The sequence below is a fragment of the Carassius gibelio genome, chromosome B21 (genome assembly GCF_023724105.1).
Source record: "Carassius gibelio isolate Cgi1373 ecotype wild population from Czech Republic chromosome B21, carGib1.2-hapl.c, whole genome shotgun sequence".
NCBI classification, from domain to species: domain Eukaryota; kingdom Metazoa; phylum Chordata; class Actinopteri; order Cypriniformes; family Cyprinidae; genus Carassius; species Carassius gibelio.
The window spans coordinates 4,731,922-4,749,050 of NC_068416.1; the positions used below are offsets into that span (position 1 = coordinate 4,731,922).

The 17,129-nt window shown below is 39.6% G+C and overlaps 1 protein-coding gene across 2 annotated transcripts in view; it reads left to right on the forward strand.

Moving 5' to 3' along the window:
- The window catches only part of LOC127985953 (long-chain-fatty-acid--CoA ligase 6), a 31,028-nt gene extending 14,317 nt beyond the window's left edge, over positions 1-16,711 (forward strand). For both annotated transcript variants that reach the window (XM_052588166.1, XM_052588167.1), the window contains exons 9-20: positions 3,122-3,173; positions 7,090-7,163; positions 8,788-8,865; positions 9,447-9,581; positions 10,059-10,193; positions 11,316-11,484; positions 12,920-13,008; positions 13,355-13,471; positions 13,640-13,783; positions 13,864-13,965; positions 14,235-14,306; positions 15,281-16,711. In XM_052588166.1, the coding sequence (XP_052444126.1) occupies positions 3,122-3,173; positions 7,090-7,163; positions 8,788-8,865; positions 9,447-9,581; positions 10,059-10,193; positions 11,316-11,484; positions 12,920-13,008; positions 13,355-13,471; positions 13,640-13,783; positions 13,864-13,965; positions 14,235-14,306; positions 15,281-15,421 (1,308 nt within the window). In that variant the 3' untranslated portion in view covers positions 15,422-16,711. The remainder of the gene's footprint in view (positions 1-3,121; positions 3,174-7,089; positions 7,164-8,787; positions 8,866-9,446; positions 9,582-10,058; positions 10,194-11,315; positions 11,485-12,919; positions 13,009-13,354; positions 13,472-13,639; positions 13,784-13,863; positions 13,966-14,234; positions 14,307-15,280) is intronic.
- The last annotated feature ends 418 nt before the right edge of the window (positions 16,712-17,129 follow it).

Genomic DNA, 17,129 nt, shown 5'->3' on the forward strand with positions numbered 1-17,129 from the left:
TAGTCAGGTGACACCTGGTGCCCAGAGATCAGACTGTAGTTTTCCTCTGATTAAATGCTTAAATTTAAATGTTCCCCGAACTGCTAGTGTGTCTGTGAAGAACTTTAGGACTGTTCATGTTCATATGTTCATGTTCATGTGTTCATGTTCATGTAGTCATGTGTTCATGTTCATGTTCATGTTCATGTGTTCATATGTTCATATGTTCATGTGTTCATATGTTCATGTGTTCATGTGTTCATGTTCATGTTCATGTTCATGTGTTCATGTGTTCATGTGTTCATGTGTTCATGTGTTCATGTTCATGTGGTCATTTGGTCATGTGTTCATGTTTTCATATGTTCATGTTCATGTGGTCATGTGTTCATGTTTTCATATATTCATGTTCATGTGGTCATGTGGTCATGTGTTCATGTTTTCATATGTTCATGTTCATGTGTTCGTGTTCATGTGGTCATGTGTTCATGTGTTCATATGTTCATGTTCATGTGTTTGTGTTCATGTGTTCATGTGTTCATGTGGTCATGTATTCATATGTTCATGTTCATATGTTCATGTTCATGTGGTCATGTGTTCATGTGTTCATATGTTCATGTTCATGTGTCATGTGTTCATGTGTTCATGTGTTCATTGTGTTCATATGTTCATGTGTTCAAATGTTCACATGTTCATGGTCATGTGTTCTTGTTCATGTGTTAATGTTTGTGTTTGTGTGTTCATGTTCACATGTTCATGTTTTCATGTGTTCATGTGTTTCATGTTCATGTGTTCATGTGTTCATGTTCATGTTCATGTGTTCATGTGTTCATGTGTTCATGTGTTCATATGTTCATGTGTTCATATGTTCATGTTCATATGTCCGTGTTCATGTTCATCTGTTCATGTGTTAATGTTAATGTTCGTTTTCATGTTCATGTTAATGTGTTAATGTGTTAATGTGTTCATGTTCATGTTCATGTTCATGTTCATGTTCATGTTCGTGTTCATGCTCATGTGTTCATGTTCATGTTCATGTTCATGTTCGGGTTCATGCTCATGTGTTCATGTTCGGGTTCATGTGTTCATGTTCATGTTCATGTGTTCATGTGTTCATTGTGTTCATATATTCATATGTTCATGTGTTCAAATGTTCACATGTTCATGGTCATGTGTTCGTGTTCATGTGTTAATGTTTGTGTGTTCATGTTCACATGTTCATGTTTTCATGTGTTCATGTGTTTCATGTTCATGTGTTCATATGTTCATGTGTTCATGTGTTCATGTTCATGTGTTCATATGTTCATGTGTTCATGTGTTCATATGTTCATGTTCATATGTCCGTGTTCATGTTCATCTGTTCATGTGTTAATGTTAATGTTCGTTTTCATGTTCATGTGTTAATGTTAATGTTCGTTTTCATGTTCATATTCATGTTAATGTGTTAATGTGTTAATGTGTTCATGTGTTCATGTTCATGTGTTCATGTTCATGTGTTAATGTGTTCATGTTCATGTTCGTGTTCATGCTCATGTGTTCATGTTCATGTGTTCATGTTCATGTGTTCATGTGTTCATGTGTTCGTGTTCATGTGTTCACGTTCATGTGTTCATGTGTTTATGTGTTCATGTGTTTATGTGTTTATGTGTTCATGTGTTTATGTGTTCATCTGTTCATGTGTTTATGTGTTCATGTTCATGTTCATGTGTTAATGTGTTAATGTGTTCATGTGTTCATGTTCATGTGTTCATGTTCATGTGTTAATGTGTTCATGTTCATGTTCGTGTTCATGCTCATGTGTTCATGTTCATGTGTTCATGTTCATGTGTTCATGTGTTCATGTGTTCGTGTTCATGTGTTCACGTTCATGTGTTCATGTGTTTATGTGTTCATGTGTTTATGTGTTTATGTGTTCATGTGTTTATGTGTTCATCTGTTCATGTGTTTATGTGTTCATGTTCATGTTTGTGTGTTCATGTGTTCATGTTCGTGTTCATGTGTTCATGTGTTCATGTGTTCACGTGTTCATGTTCATGTGTTCATGTGTTCATGTGTTCATGTGTTCATGTATTTATGTGTTCATGTTCATGTGTTCATGTATTCATGTGTTTATGTGTTCATGTGTTTATGTGTTTATGTGTTTATGTTCATGTTCATGTTCATGTGTTCATGTGTTTATGTGTTCATGTTCGTGTTCATGTGTTCATGTGTTCATGTGTTCACGTGTTCACGTGTTCATGTGTTCATGTGTTCATGTATTTATGTGTTCATGTTCATGTGTTCATGTATTCATGTGTTTATGTGTTCATGTGTTCATGTTCATGTTCATGTTCATGTGTTCATGTGTTTATGTGTTCATGTTCGTGTTCATGTGTTCATGTGTTCATGTGTTCACGTGTTCACGTGTTCATGTGTTCATGTGTTCATGTATTTATGTGTTCATGTTCATGTGTTCATGTATTCATGTGTTTATGTGTTCATGTGTTCATGTTCATGTTCATGTGTTCATGTGTTTATGTGTTCATGTTCATGTGTTCATGTGTCCATGTGTTCATGTGTTCATGTTCATGTGTTCATGTGTTCATGTGTTCATGTGTTCATGTTCATGTGTTCATGTATTCATGTGTTTATGTGTTCATGTTCATGTGTTCATGTTCATGTTCATGTATTCATGTGTTTATGTGTTCATGTTCATGTGTTCATGTTCATGTGTTCATGTGTTCATATGTTCATGTTCATGTGTTCATGTGGTCATGTGTTCATATGTTCATGTTCATGTGTTCGTGTTCATGTGGTCATGTGTTCATGTGTTCATATGTTCATGTTCATGTGTTTGTGTTCATATGTTCATGTTCATGTGTTCGTGTTCATGTGGCCATGTGGTCATGTGTTCATGTGTTCATATGTTCATGTTCATGTGTTTGTGGTCATGTGGTCATGTGGTCATGTGTTCATATGTTCATATGTTCATGTTCATGTGTTCGTGTTCATATGTTCATGTGTTCATGTGGTCATGTGGTCATGTGTTCATGTGTTCATATGTTCATGTTCATGTTCGTGTTCGTGTTCGTGTTCGTGTTCGTGTTCATGTGTTCATGTTCGTGTTTTCATGTTCAAGTGTTCATGTGTTCATGTGTTCCTTCAGCCACCCGGACCAGATGACCTGTCCATCGTGTGCTTCACCAGCGGAACCACGGGTGAGCTTCTCGTCTGTCACACATTGCAGATCTGAGCTGTCTTCTGCTGGCATGAATTCATGTGTCGAGGTTGATTCAGATGCTAAATGTTAAACCAGTTAGATGTGGTTAGCATGTTTTCATGTTTTCTGAAGGCAGAGTAACCCAGTTCTACATGTGATGTTAGAAAATATATTTTGCTTTGAAAAGATTTGTTTTTGTTTATATGCATGTGAATGTACATGTGAGCAGGAACGTGTGTGTCTGGCATTTAAAATCCTGCTGCTTTAAATGTTGGTTATAATTGAACTGGATGCACTAGACATTTCAACTCATCCATTGACTTCTGCATAACTTTATGGGAAACCTATTCTGCTGTGACTGACTGATGTGTATATGATTAGTGTATGCTGCAGATCATCTGTGCACCGGAAGCACATTCGCTGTATGAGTAGAACACTGTCCCACAATGCAATGGGCCTGACTTGACTTTACATTTCTGGTGCAGTGAATCAACTGTGCAGATTTTAGCATCTCCTCTTTGACTCATTATTTGATCAGACAAAATTGGATTAAAATGTGTTTTTTTTTATAGAGTATTTTATGAGGTTGTAACTCCTGCATCACTACATCTATAAAACACACAGCATCAGTGAAATGAAGCAGAATGTAGGACAGGTCAGAAGAGTGTGAGTATTAGAGATGATGATTCATGCTTTGATTTAGATGTTGGTAGATTTGGTGATTTTTATTCTGCTGAACAATAACTTTCTGGAGGAAACTAAGGGGAAGTCTGTTGAGATTGAGGAGGTTTTTCCTGACTTGGATAATTTTGTTGCATCTGTAATGAAATTTCGTAGAGAATGTAGAGTTGAAGTTTTGTTGCAGCAAAAAAGGTTTAGGTTGAAGAAGTGCTTGACAGTGGTTAAACGTTTAACGGTTAAACGTAGATCTACCCTAACAAACTCTAAATAACTGCACATGGGAATGTGGCCTTTACTGTGTTTCCCTTTCTTCTACTTTTTTCCTTTGTTTTGCTATGGATGTTCTTAAAGAAGGATCCTTAAATAAAAATGGGGCAAAGGATAAAAGTAAAAGGCCATTATTAAAAGAATGTTTAAATTTGAAAGGAATTCAAGTTATGTTTTTACAAGAAAGGCATAGTACGGAAAATATTGAAATCGTTTGGGGGATGTGGTGGGAGGGGATCATGTTTTGAGTCATGGTACTAATCTGTGTGAAGGTGTAGCAGTATTATTTTCGTCTTGATGTAGAGTTAATATTTTGACTAAAAATGAGGTAGTGAAAGGGTGCCTTCTTGTTCTTAAAGTAGAAATCAAAAATAGAGTTTTTTATCTAATAAATATTTATGACTCTACAACAGGTAGAGAGAGAATGGCTTTTTTTCTTAAACTCAAAGATATTATTTTTTTCCTTTTGTTAATGATGATTTTTAGTAATTGGAGGAGATTGGAATTGTACTTTGGATTTTACTTGTGATAGGAATGGGGAAGAACCTCACTTCATTACACAATATGGTCTTGTTGATATTTGGAGAGAGAAAACTCAGGAAATTAAACCGTATACATGGATTAAAATGACAGACAATAGGGTTAGTGCTGCACGTTTAGATGTGCTGTAGAATAGAAGAAACTTGTATAATCCCATGTTCTATATCAGATCATCATTTCATTCTTTTAAAATGGTTCTAACACAAACAGTTGCTCATTGTATTCATTGGAGATTCAGCACTTGTTAGAACAAGGTTTATTAGCATCAACAATATGTTCATAACCTCATGCATTGTTTACGAAGGCCTGATGGAAATATTACTTCAGACCCTTTAATGATGAGAAGAAATGGAAGCTTTAGCCTAAGTTCTGCCAGGAAGACTCAATCACTTCGTCACTAATTACCTTCATCATTATCCAATCACGTCTTTATACTCCTGTATAAAAGATCGTACTTACACATGTTTGAGTTCGCAGATGCCCACGCGACAACAACCTCCACCCTCCCCACCACCACCAGGATGGTCCTGTCCTTACCTTCCAGGGGGGGTCTGCTGCGCCCCTGCCTTCGTCTTCAGGCAGGAAATGCAGATTCGCTACCCTCGGATTACGAACCATGGACGGGGCCTTCCGCCAAAGAAATTTATAATTGTGCTCGCTGAGCTGTCAATAAATGTATGCTTCGTACATTCCTCTATCTCCCGAGTCTTTCTGGTAGAACTGCTGTTGATTTTTATACAGAACTATTTGCCAAAGAGGACATTGATCCTGATACGACATGTGAACGTTTCAATGATTAACCAACCTTGAAAGAGGAAGACAGACTAGATCTCAACATCACCTTTGAGGAGATAACTGATGCAGGAGAACATCTTCAACAGGACGAGCACCAGGGTTTGATAGACTTACAGCTGAGATCTACAAATCTCTTTGGGGAATAATTGGACAAGACTGAAGTTTTAGAAGAAAGTTATAAATCAGAAGTACTGCCAAAGAGTTGCCAAAGAGCAGTCCTTTCTCTTCTGCCCAAGAAAGGAGATTTGTGTTTGCTTAAAAATTGGAGACCTGTTGCTTAAGTTGATGATCAGACTCATTGTCTTACTAAAAGGTGTATGTATGACAATTATTTCTTAATGAGAGACCTTTTAGAAAAATTAAGAATGTATAATGTTAGTGTTGGTATTTTATCCTTGGATCAAGAAAAAGCTTTTGATCGCGTTGATCATCAGTATTGGTTCATGTTTTAAAATGCTTTGGTTTGGTGTTAGGCTAATATCATGGATAAAATGAATGTATATAAGGGATCTGAGAGCATGATTGAAGTAGGAGGTGGTTGTGTATCAGTCAAAATACAAAAAGGAATTAGACAAGGATGCCCGATGTCTGGCCAAGTGTCCAGTTTGCGATTGAACCTTTAATGTGTTTGTAAGACATCAATGAAAAGGTTTAACTATAAATGGTAGCTTTAGGAATGAGTCTATTATATGATCTGCATACGCTGATGATTTCGCTGGTATAGTACAACAGCAGAATGATGTACAGATTTTAAAAGGGGCTTTAGAAGTTTATAAAAGAGCTTCTTCTGCGAGACTCAACTGGGATCAAACTGAAGTTGTGTGGTGTGGTGCCACCAAAGATAGTAGTGTGCCTGAACTTCCTAATAATATTGAGTGAGGTAAAACTGGGTCTAAATATTTAGGAGTGTATTTAGGTCAAGATGAACATAAAAAGAAAAATTGGGAGGGTTTGTTGGAGAAGGTCTGTGTGAGGTTGTCTATCATATATTGGGACAGTAATTGCCAATAATCTTCTTGCATCAGTGCTTTTTTAAATAATTTTCTCTGTGAACCTGATGGGAATGGAAGTTTTATTGTAAATGTTTTTAAAGTCCCCACCCCCCCCCCCCATTTATTTATGCTCAAGGGGGGATAAAAGTCTGTGATTGTTTTAAGAATTAACAAATTCCAAATATTCTTGATGAAGGAAAAGAATTGTAGAAGTCAAGTCTCTCCCTCGCTCCCTGTCCTTGAGTTTATCTGAAGAATTGAGAGGATTGTTCAGAAGAACTGAAGTGAATCGGTGATCTCTCACTTCTGTCTGAATGCAGTCCTAGACTTTTAAAACAAAACAGCCGTGTTGAAGATGTCGAAGAGCAATGAAATACATGTTTGACATTATATTTAGTTTCAGTCTTTATACTGTATACCATGTTTTGACATATATTTTTGTATACTTTTATAATGCCATAGAGCAAGATTTTACAGCCAAGGGAGTTTAATCTACTGTAGAGTGACTTGATTAGTTCTGCTCTTATTCAGTAAAATCAGCAGACAGCAGAGTAATGTGACGTCAGCTCCTCCTCAGAGATCTGATCTGATCTAACTTACAGTAATGTGTGTGTGTGTGTGTGTGTGTGTGTGCTTCAGGAAACCCGAAGGGAGTGATGCTGACCCATGGGAACATCATCGCAGACTTCGGCGGCTTCTTGAAAGTGACAGATGTGAGTGTTTTGTGTTCGAATTAGTGATGGGAAGTTCGATTCTTTTCCGCGAACCGGTTCTTTCGGACGGTTCGATTCAATAAACCGGTTGAAAAAACCGGTTCATCGGTTCTTTCTCGCTCGACGTAATGACGTCATTGGCGATGACGTAATGGCGTCACGTCTATCAAACATTCAAATATATAAAGTCAGTAATCATAACTTTAGTCAGTTAAAACCTCATAATCATGAAAAGTTTACATTTGAGTTTTGCAACAACACCTAAATACAGTAACAGCAATAATGTGCATATGAGGATTTAAGTCTTGAAGATATAAAGTAAATAAATTAGGTGTCATCAGTGCAGAAACCATGATCCACTTACTAAACATAATCCATTGCGATGTATTTGTTATTAAATTAACTTACGTTTCGCCAGATTGCCCTTCATCCAAGCCCTCAAAATACCCAAGCTCATAACATTACTAGTACAGAATCAGAATCAATCACCAAAAGAATCCCTTCGGTTCAGACATGCTGTGAGTCAGTTGGCTTCACGCTGAATCGCGCATGCGCAGTATCATCAGTTCATCGGTTCTCAATTCGGACGCGTCCGACAGAAACGATTCTCGGTTGAGTGTACTGATGATCCGAAAACCGATGCAACCGGTTCTTGACTCGAGAACGAGAATCGCTCTAACCAGCACGTGCTGCAGTTCAGTGTCATCAGCTGCTCTACTCGTGTTCATGTTCTGTTTACTACAAACTCAATTTGTGAATGTCATCATTAACTATAAATACAGTACAGATATCTCATAAATCATCCCTTATTCCTATTAAACATAAGAGTCTTTAGAGTCTTAATTATTGTCCAACTTCCCTGAAAACCCATTTGGCCTATACATTATATACAATATACAGATTGGAAACATTAATCCAAAAAAAATAATAAAAAAAAAATCAAAATAAAATATAGTTACTTTATCACACTTTCCGATGTTTAACAAAATACTTACAAAATTACACGCATGCGCAGTATCATCAGTTCATCGGTTCTCAATTCGGACGCGTCCGACAGAAACGATTCTCGGTTGAGTGTACTGGTGATCCGAAAACCGAAGCAACCGGTTCTTGACTCGAGAACGAGAATCAGCTCATCGGTTCTCAAATCGGACGCGTCCGACAGAAACGATTCTCGGTTGAGTGTACTGGTGATCCGAACACCGAAGCAACCGGTTCTTGACTCGAGAACGAGAACTGCTCCAGCAGTGGGCGTGTTTGTTCATTATCTGGCTCGGCTCGGTGTTCATCTTCAGTTCGGTCTTCACAGCATTTCATTCAGTGTACTGTTTGAGTAAATGGATTACCCCGGGATATTGGTTTATTCTGACTCAGAGGGAGTGTCAGTCACGTTAAAAAAGTTAACAGCTTAAGTAATTTGTGGATTTATGCTTATTGGAGACGTGAACCGTTTCAAACGATTCAGTTCGATTTGGTGAACTGGTTCAACCGGTTCACTAAGAAGAACCGGTTAAATTGAACGATTCGTTCACGAATCGGCCATCACTAGTTCGAATCCCCTCTGTATTGAGCTGACTGGCTCTTATCAGACTAAACACTGCGCTTTCTATTTGTGCCGCTGCAGAAGGTGATCTTTCCGAACCAAGACGACGTTCTCATTTCCTTCCTGCCTCTTGCTCACATGTTCGAGAGGCTGATTGAGGTGAGATGTGTGAGAAAACGTCTGCCTGTGTTTCCTGTGACATATTCTCACACACACACACACACACACACACCCTCCAGCTCTGCTAATGTTACAGTTTGGCTCTGTGTCAGCAGTGCACACTAATGAGGGTATGAAACCACAAACACAATCCCAGAAACACACACTTCCTCTTTCTCAGACACTGCAGTCTTCATATGACCAATCTATCTATCTATCTATCTATCTATCTATCTATCTATCTATCTATCTATCTATCTATCTATCTATCTATCTATCTATCTATCTATCTCTCTGTGTGTGTGTGTGTGTGTGTGTGTGTGTGTGTGTGTGTGTGTGTGTGTGTGTGTGTGTCCCTAGAATGCATTTTTTTGTCAGCTGGGTTCACAGTAATAAACATGAAAAGATGAATATTTAATATTAATAATTATGTTAATGTTGCACAGTTAATCCATTATGAGATTTTTGTTTTAATATCAGCTCTACATAACACAATAGAGACACTACAGCAGATCAGTTTAGTTGGAGTCAAATATTTCTCAGTATTTCTGATCGGTCAGTCTGCTGTTCCTGATCTCTAGGCGGTGGTCATCTGTCACGGCGGGAGGATTGGCTTTTTCCAAGGTGATATCCGTCTGCTTTCGGACGACATGAAGGCTCTCCGGCCCACCATATTCCCAGTGGTCCCCCGACTCCTGAACCGCATGTATGACAAGGTGAGACGCTCCTGCTTTCTCTGTCTGCAAGTGAAAGTGCTGCACAAACTGACTGATCACACACACCAGCAGTGTGACAAGGGCTAAAATAAGTTATGTTGGAATAAACAGAAGTATTTAAGTGATTTTTAAATCATATTTTTGACTGAAATGAACTGGTTAATTTAGATGTTTTAGGTTGCACCGCAGATGTGCAGTGCTCTTTCAAGCGACTCATGGTTTATTGCTTGATTCAGACAATATTTGCTGTTTATAAAAATTACTGAATATAAATATGTTCATATTTTGAGGTTCTGGACATTGTCTGTGTGTGTGTCTGTCTACAGGCCTTTCAGTCATTTATATAATTTATGAGGACACAAATGTGTATAATGGCACCAGTATTACACCATGAACATGGTTTGTGAGGTTTATACTTCCTGTGTCCCTGTGAATCAAATGGCTTAAAAACAAACTAAACTGTCTGTCGTCTCTCAGATCTTCAGTCAGGCTAACACTCCTCTGAAGCGCTGGCTGCTGAACTTCGCTGCGAAGAGGAAAGGGCTGGAGGTGAAGCGCGGCGTGATCCGCTGCAACAGCGTCTGGGACAAGATCTTCTTCCACAAGATCCAGGTGCGTGATGAGCAGTGCTGGTCTATGACCACTCGTCTGATCTCTGATCGTTTGTCTGATTTCTGATCGCTCGTCTGATCTCTGACCGCTCATCTGATCTCTGACCACTCGTCTGATCTCTGATCGCTTGTCTGATTTCTGATCGCTCATCTGATCTCTGATCGCTTGTCTGATTTCTGATCGCTCGTCTGATTTCTGATCCTTGTCTGATCTCTGATCGCTCGTCTAATCTCTGACCGCTTGTCTGATTTCTGATCGCTCGTCTAATCTCTGACCGCTTGTCTGATTTCTGATCGCTCGTCTGATCTCTGACCGCTTGTCTGATTTCTGATCGCTCGTCTGATCTCTGACCGCTCGTCTGATTTCTGATCGCTCGTCTGATCTCTGATCGCTCGTCTAATCTCTGATCGCTCATCTGATCTCTGATCGCTCGTCTGATCTCTGACCGCTCGTCTGATTTCTGATCCTTGTCTGATCTCTGATCCTTGTCTGATCTCTAACCGCTCGTCTGATCTCTGATCCTTGTCTGATCTCTGACCGCTCGTCTGATCTCTGACCGCTTGTCTGATTTCTGATCGCTCGTCTGATCTCTGACCGCTTGTCTGATTTCTGATCGCTCGTCTGATCTCTGACCGCTTGTCTGATTTCTGATCGCTCGTCTGATCTCTGACCGCTCGTCTGATTTCTGATCGCTCGTCTGATTTCTGATCGCTCGTCTGATCTCTGATCGCTCATCTGATCTCTGATCGCTCGTCTGATCTCTGACCGCTCGTCTGATTTCTGATCCTTGTCTGATCTCTGACCGCTCGTCTGATCTCTGACCGCTCGTCTGATCTCTAACCGCTCGTCTGATCTCTGATCGCTCGTCTAATCTCTGACCGCTCGTCTGATCGCTCGTCTGATCTCTGATCGCTCTTCTGATTTCTGATCGTTCGTTTGATCTCTGAACATTCGTCTGATCGCTGATCGTTCTTCTGATCTCTGATCGCTCTTCTGATTTCTGATTGCTCGTCTGATCTCTGATCGCTCGTCTGATTTCTGATTGCTCGTCTGATCGCTGATCGTTCTCCTGATCTCTGACCGCTCGTCTGTTTTTTGATTACTCTTCTGATCTCCTCACAGGCCAGTCTGGGTGGCAGGTTACGGATGATCATCACCGGAGCGGCTCCTGCGTCTCCGACCGTGCTGGACTTCCTGAGAGCGGCGCTGGGCTGTCAGGTGTACGAGGCGTACGGTCAGACGGAGTGCACCGCTGGATGCACCTACACCACCCCTGGAGACTGGACGGCCGGTGAGATCATCAGCACAATCAGCACTCACACATCTCAACTACTTTACTGATTATATCAGACTAATCAAAATTTGCTTCTGTTTGGTTCCTTTTCTTTCATCCACTTACACATTACAGAAGCTTTTAAAAACAAATCCAAGAATTGCACACACAAAATGCCTCACATCTCTTGGAAAATGAAGAACTGCATTCAAAATATCTCAAACACATCAAGCAAAACCACACTTTTTTACTGTAACCATTTGTGATGTGAATACAGTATTACACAGTATGAAAGAAAGAAACACATTGTGTGTAGATGTGTTTTTATTGATTGTTCAGTGAAGCACATGGGAGGAGTTAGTGATGAATTAGTGTGACTTTTTGCTTGGTTGTTTGAAAAAAGAAATCAAGATACTTCCTGTTTGTTTTTTGTGTGGAGAGAATGGTGTGTTGTAAGCAGTTACAGCTGTACTATCATTAATTATGCTATTATTAATCGTTTTTTAATGGTTATTTTTACTTACCGCACAAACCACAAAGTTAATACTGCTAACCTCCAACTGTTACCTTTAAAGAGCTATTTTGACCTGATCTAATAATAATAGTTCATATTTTTATTCATAGTTTATTTCAGTGTGGTGTGATTATTCTGACACGTCGTGATGAATGACTGACACTGATAACAGCTGATCCGTCTCTTATAATACACTTAATATGCTTATTGCTTTTATTAAATGGTTAAATAGTAAAAATTCTTAAGGCAGAAATAAAGTGCACGGCATCGCTGCAATCCTGCAGACTGAAGGTTTGTTTTAATGTGGCTCAGAGGTCATGTCGATCTTCTATCGGTCACACGTCTCCTCATGATATCAATTCACAGGGCAGAGTTCAGCAAACCTGAACTTTGGAGCACAGCGAGCTTGTTTTTCCCATCTCCAGCGGTCACATGTGTATGAGCGGTATAATGTAAGCAGACTAACTGATCATAAATACACCTTTATATCCTCCAAAGTCTGACACCATGTGGCATTCAGTCAGTTGAATATTGTGGGGAAGTATAAAGCAATTGTGAGGAAATGTCTTCATTGTGGCATCTGTATGCACAGCTCTCCCTCTTGTGGCTGGTTTTAACATGACACTTCATTTGAGTTTTGCTCTCTGTGATGTCATTTCCAGCCATCATCTGTGTTTTTCAGTCTTTATCTCTTTGTTTGTTAAGAACATGGAAGCAGTTGAAATACACCAGATAATACATGATTATACTCTTTGCCTGGGGGATTGTGTTATATATGTGTTTATTTTAAAACAGGTCAGCATGTAGAGTTTTCAGTCATTTTCCAGCTCTGTACAGAAATGTTTGCAGGTTTCTCTCGGTGTTCATCACTGCTGTGGAGATTCTGCTGAAGACTGGATGATTGTGATGCAGTTGTTCTCCTCTTGTGTGTTTCGGCAGGTCACGTAGGTGCTCCGCTGCCCTGTAATCTCATTAAACTGGTGGATGTGGCTGAGAAGAACTACTTTGCTGCTAAAGGAGAAGGAGAGGTTTGTTAACACGGCCTGCACAGACATCCTCCGAAAACACACTTTACAATCAGGAAACTGAAACGGAGAGCTCTACTTGTATTTGCAGAAATGTAAACACAATTTCTCTAAAATGTGTAAGCCATGATGTATTTTTTTAATAAACATTATAAACTCTGTCAGAGGGTAAAATATTGATTTTCAGATATTGTGAAATTCTGAACTGTAAATGGCTGAACAGATCCTGTAATAGCTCTACACATCTGTCTGTTAGTGAGACAGAAATCTCAGACCAGGCTCTCTCTAGAGATCTGCAAAACAACACTCAAAATCAATCATCCCCTGAACTGTTTCTTTCTTGATTCAGATTTGTGTGAAAGGCCCAAACGTCTTCAAGGGTTATCTGAAGGATCCTGTGAGGACGGCTGAGACGCTGGACGCAGACGGATGGCTTCACACTGGAGACATTGGCAAATGGCTGTCGGTTCGTGACGCTGTGTCTGATGTTATGATCTGTCTGTACAGAGATCTGACCTTGTGCTTCAGGGCTGCTTCTTGAATCTTTAACCACAGAATACAGTGTAAAGAGCCGTTGAACCGTCCCGCTCGCTCAGACAGATAACTGAGGGCTTCTTTCATTTGTTCCCATCAGAACGGCACGCTGAAGATCATCGACAGGAAGAAGCACATCTTCAAGTTAGCTCAAGGAGAGTATATTTCCCCGGAGAAGATCGAGAGCATCTACATCCGCAGCGAGCCCGTGTCTCAGCTCTATGTTCACGGGGACAGCCTGCAGGTCAGTGGCTCACGCTCCGGTCACACAGAACCAGGTCACAGCGCTGACCGCTTCATAACGCCTGATGATTGTGTGTGCAGTCGTGTCTGGTGGGAGTCATCGTCCCCGATCCTGAGGTCTTACCCTCCTGGGCTCAGAAGAAGGGCTTCGTGGGAAGCTATGACGAGCTGTGTGGAAATAAAGTAAGGCTTGATGAATGCCTTTTACTGTCATTACACACGTGTACACTGAAATTAGGATAGCATATATCACACATATATCACATAGTGCACATTCAGCAAACATTTACCCATGTTACATACTTGCACAACAGAGTCGAGTTACTCTAAAATTGACTTTCAACAAAAGCAAGCAGAGAATTCTATAACACATAAGTGTATAAGTGTATATAAAAGTGTTTTCAGCTTTCACCATGCAGTGGTTTTGACTGGTGTCTGTTTCGTGTCTGAAGGAACTGAAGAAAGCCATTCTGGAGGACATGGTGCGTTTGGGAAAAGCCAGTGGTCTCCATTCATTTGAACAGGTGCGTTCACAACATTAGTCTTCAGCAGCTGCAGTCATAAACACAGTTAATGCAGCTTCCTGAATACTCTTTGGTGTGAAAATGAGTTTTAGGACTTCATTGGTTAAGGAAACATTTAGTTTAGCTGATTAATGAATGTTTAAACCAAAGGTCTTTCTTTATTCTTCTTGTTGAAACCCCTGAGATGCACCTGATCTTCTGTCATCATCATCATCATTCATCTCTGGCTGATGTGGCTCTTCAAACGCATCTCATTTGAGTTAGATGAAATCCTCTGGGTTATCTGAGATTACTCTTCATTCCTGTGTTCAGTGATAAAGGCCAAATTTACTGATTCTCAAAGCCATGATCAGGAATAACATCATGCAGAATCATAAACACATCTACTGTTTTTATCTACAGCTAGCTATAAATAATATAATTCAACCCTAAACCACACACTCACCCTAACAGAAACCTTTATATACATTTAACAACTGAGGATGTTTTGTCACTTATGACTACAGAGTTGGCCCCAAAATATGTTTTTAAGTACACAGCAAAAAATAAAGTAAATTTTTATTTCAACAGGCTTTACATGTTTTTCGTCAAGGAGTTTTACTGTAAAATATCCATGATGTGTCTTTTCTGCATGATGACATTAATTAAAGCAACTCAAAAATCCTGCTCATTTTTTGGAGGACAGTTGTCTAAAGACACCGCAGCAGAAAACACACTTCTCATAATATATTAAAGTATGCTTCAGCCAATTGTAGTTATCACATTGCATTTTTACGTTTTCCATAGCAATGCCACAGAGAAAACCTTTCAGTGAACATTTCCTTAGTGTGAAGAAGATCTGATTACTCTAAAGAAGAATCTGTTGTGCAATGGAAAGTTTCCCTGCATGGAACCGTGAATGCTAAAAAAAGAAGTTAGCATGTGTAGTGCTGCTTCACCTGATAATTGACAACGCTTTCTTTGACTCCTGGCAGGTTAAAGACATCCACATCCATAAGGAAATGTTCTCCATACAGAACGGATTGCTGACCCCCACTTTAAAGTCCAAGAGACCGGAGCTGAAGCAGTACTTCAAGACAGAAATCGAGCAGCTGTACAGCAACATCTCCATGTAGTCTCTCGTCTCCAGCAGATGAGGACGCTCCAGCATTCCTTCACTATTTGTTCTTCTTCATTGAAAACTAGCTGGCACTAAACGCTCCGAACGAGCCACGGGCGTCAGGGCCGAGCATGAGCTTTACTCGATGAAAGAGTCATTAAACGAGTAATTCCCCTTTGGCTGTGAATGTCAACGGTTGGTGTGCCTTTAGAAATGTGGCAGAGCTGCAACCAAATCCAGTCTTCCTCCAAAAGTGGACACGTCCCAGCTAGCATGCATGCTTCATTCATCTCCGGTGGGCCGAGGAGGGCAAAGGTCACCCGTGTACATTCATCTTTCCTTTTTTAGGGGTCTGAAGGGAATTCGATTGGCAAATCCAGCACATTTCAGGCTGTAAGCCATGCATGCTGTGTGCCGGCGCTCCATGTTTGACATTCCCAGCCCCTCTGAGACATTTTACATACAAACCTCATGCACAACAATCACATAGGATGCTTGTCTAGGTAGTAAAGCTCTACAAATGTGTCTCACTTGATCAAAGTGAGCACATCACACAGTCTTGGGCTCAAACTACTAGCTTTTCAGTTCCTTTCCATCCCAAAGTTTTCAGTAGTAGTGTAAATGTTGAAGAAAACTAGATGTGAAACTATTTAAGCAACGGTTTGAAGTGTAGAGAAACCAATAAGAGTTGAATCTGTTCATGAATGATATCAGAACTCTATCTTTGTGTTTCATGAGGGGATATGAATGGGGATGAATCTGCAGAGATGTTTGTTTAAACACATTCCCCTTTTGTAGGCCTTTTCAGTCCGTCTGTTCGGCCTATGTTATGTTTTTGTCTGTTTGCTGAAATGTTATTGACTTATTAGCTAATTTAATGATCAGGGTTATTCCATTATTCATTATTTATTACCATTATTAGAAGTTATTCTCCATTTGGAAGCTCTTTATGCTTCCTGTATTTTCTTATGAATCCACGAAGTGTACATTCTCCTGATTGAGCGGTCAGCAAAAGGCCAGACAGCAGACCGAAGATCGAAGCCCACTGTCTGTCATCATGACGTCTTCAGTCTCTCACTCAACACAGTCTGAACATGTCAAATTTGGAGAAAAAAGAAAGAAAGAAGAGATTTTCCCACGGTTTTGTCCAGCTGTTGTTTGTGTTTTGGTTATTGAAACAGTTCACTTGCATCTTTTCCTGATAATGTAGTCTTTTATGAGCATGTAAATCTCTGCATATACAAAAATAAAATAGTGATGAGTGTGTACAAAACGTAAAAATAAAGAAGAATTCTTTGTAATTCTATTGGTGGTCTTCAGCGTATGTGAACCCTCCCGTTTAAATCAGAGAAATATAACATGAATAAATATAGTGATCTAATCTTCTTTGTGCCACAGATAAAAGCAAGCTATGATTTCTTAAGTCGTTTGTTAGGCCCACACAACATCTATCTATCTGTACTACTGTCCAAACGGTTTGCTATTTTCATCTTTCATCAGTAATAAAAGTGCAGTGATCAGGATATGTCCAATTATCCAGCCCTCCTCTGAATCTGATTTGAGCTCTGAGACTTTCATTTTTTAATCGTCCCCATCCATCATGAGATATGGTGAGTCAGTCTATCCCATCATCTTTTAAGAAAATGTGCTGTAAAGTCTGAAACTATACAGTGATACAGTAAGACTGACTGCACCTCTACAATCTCCTAAAACTAACCTTTGGA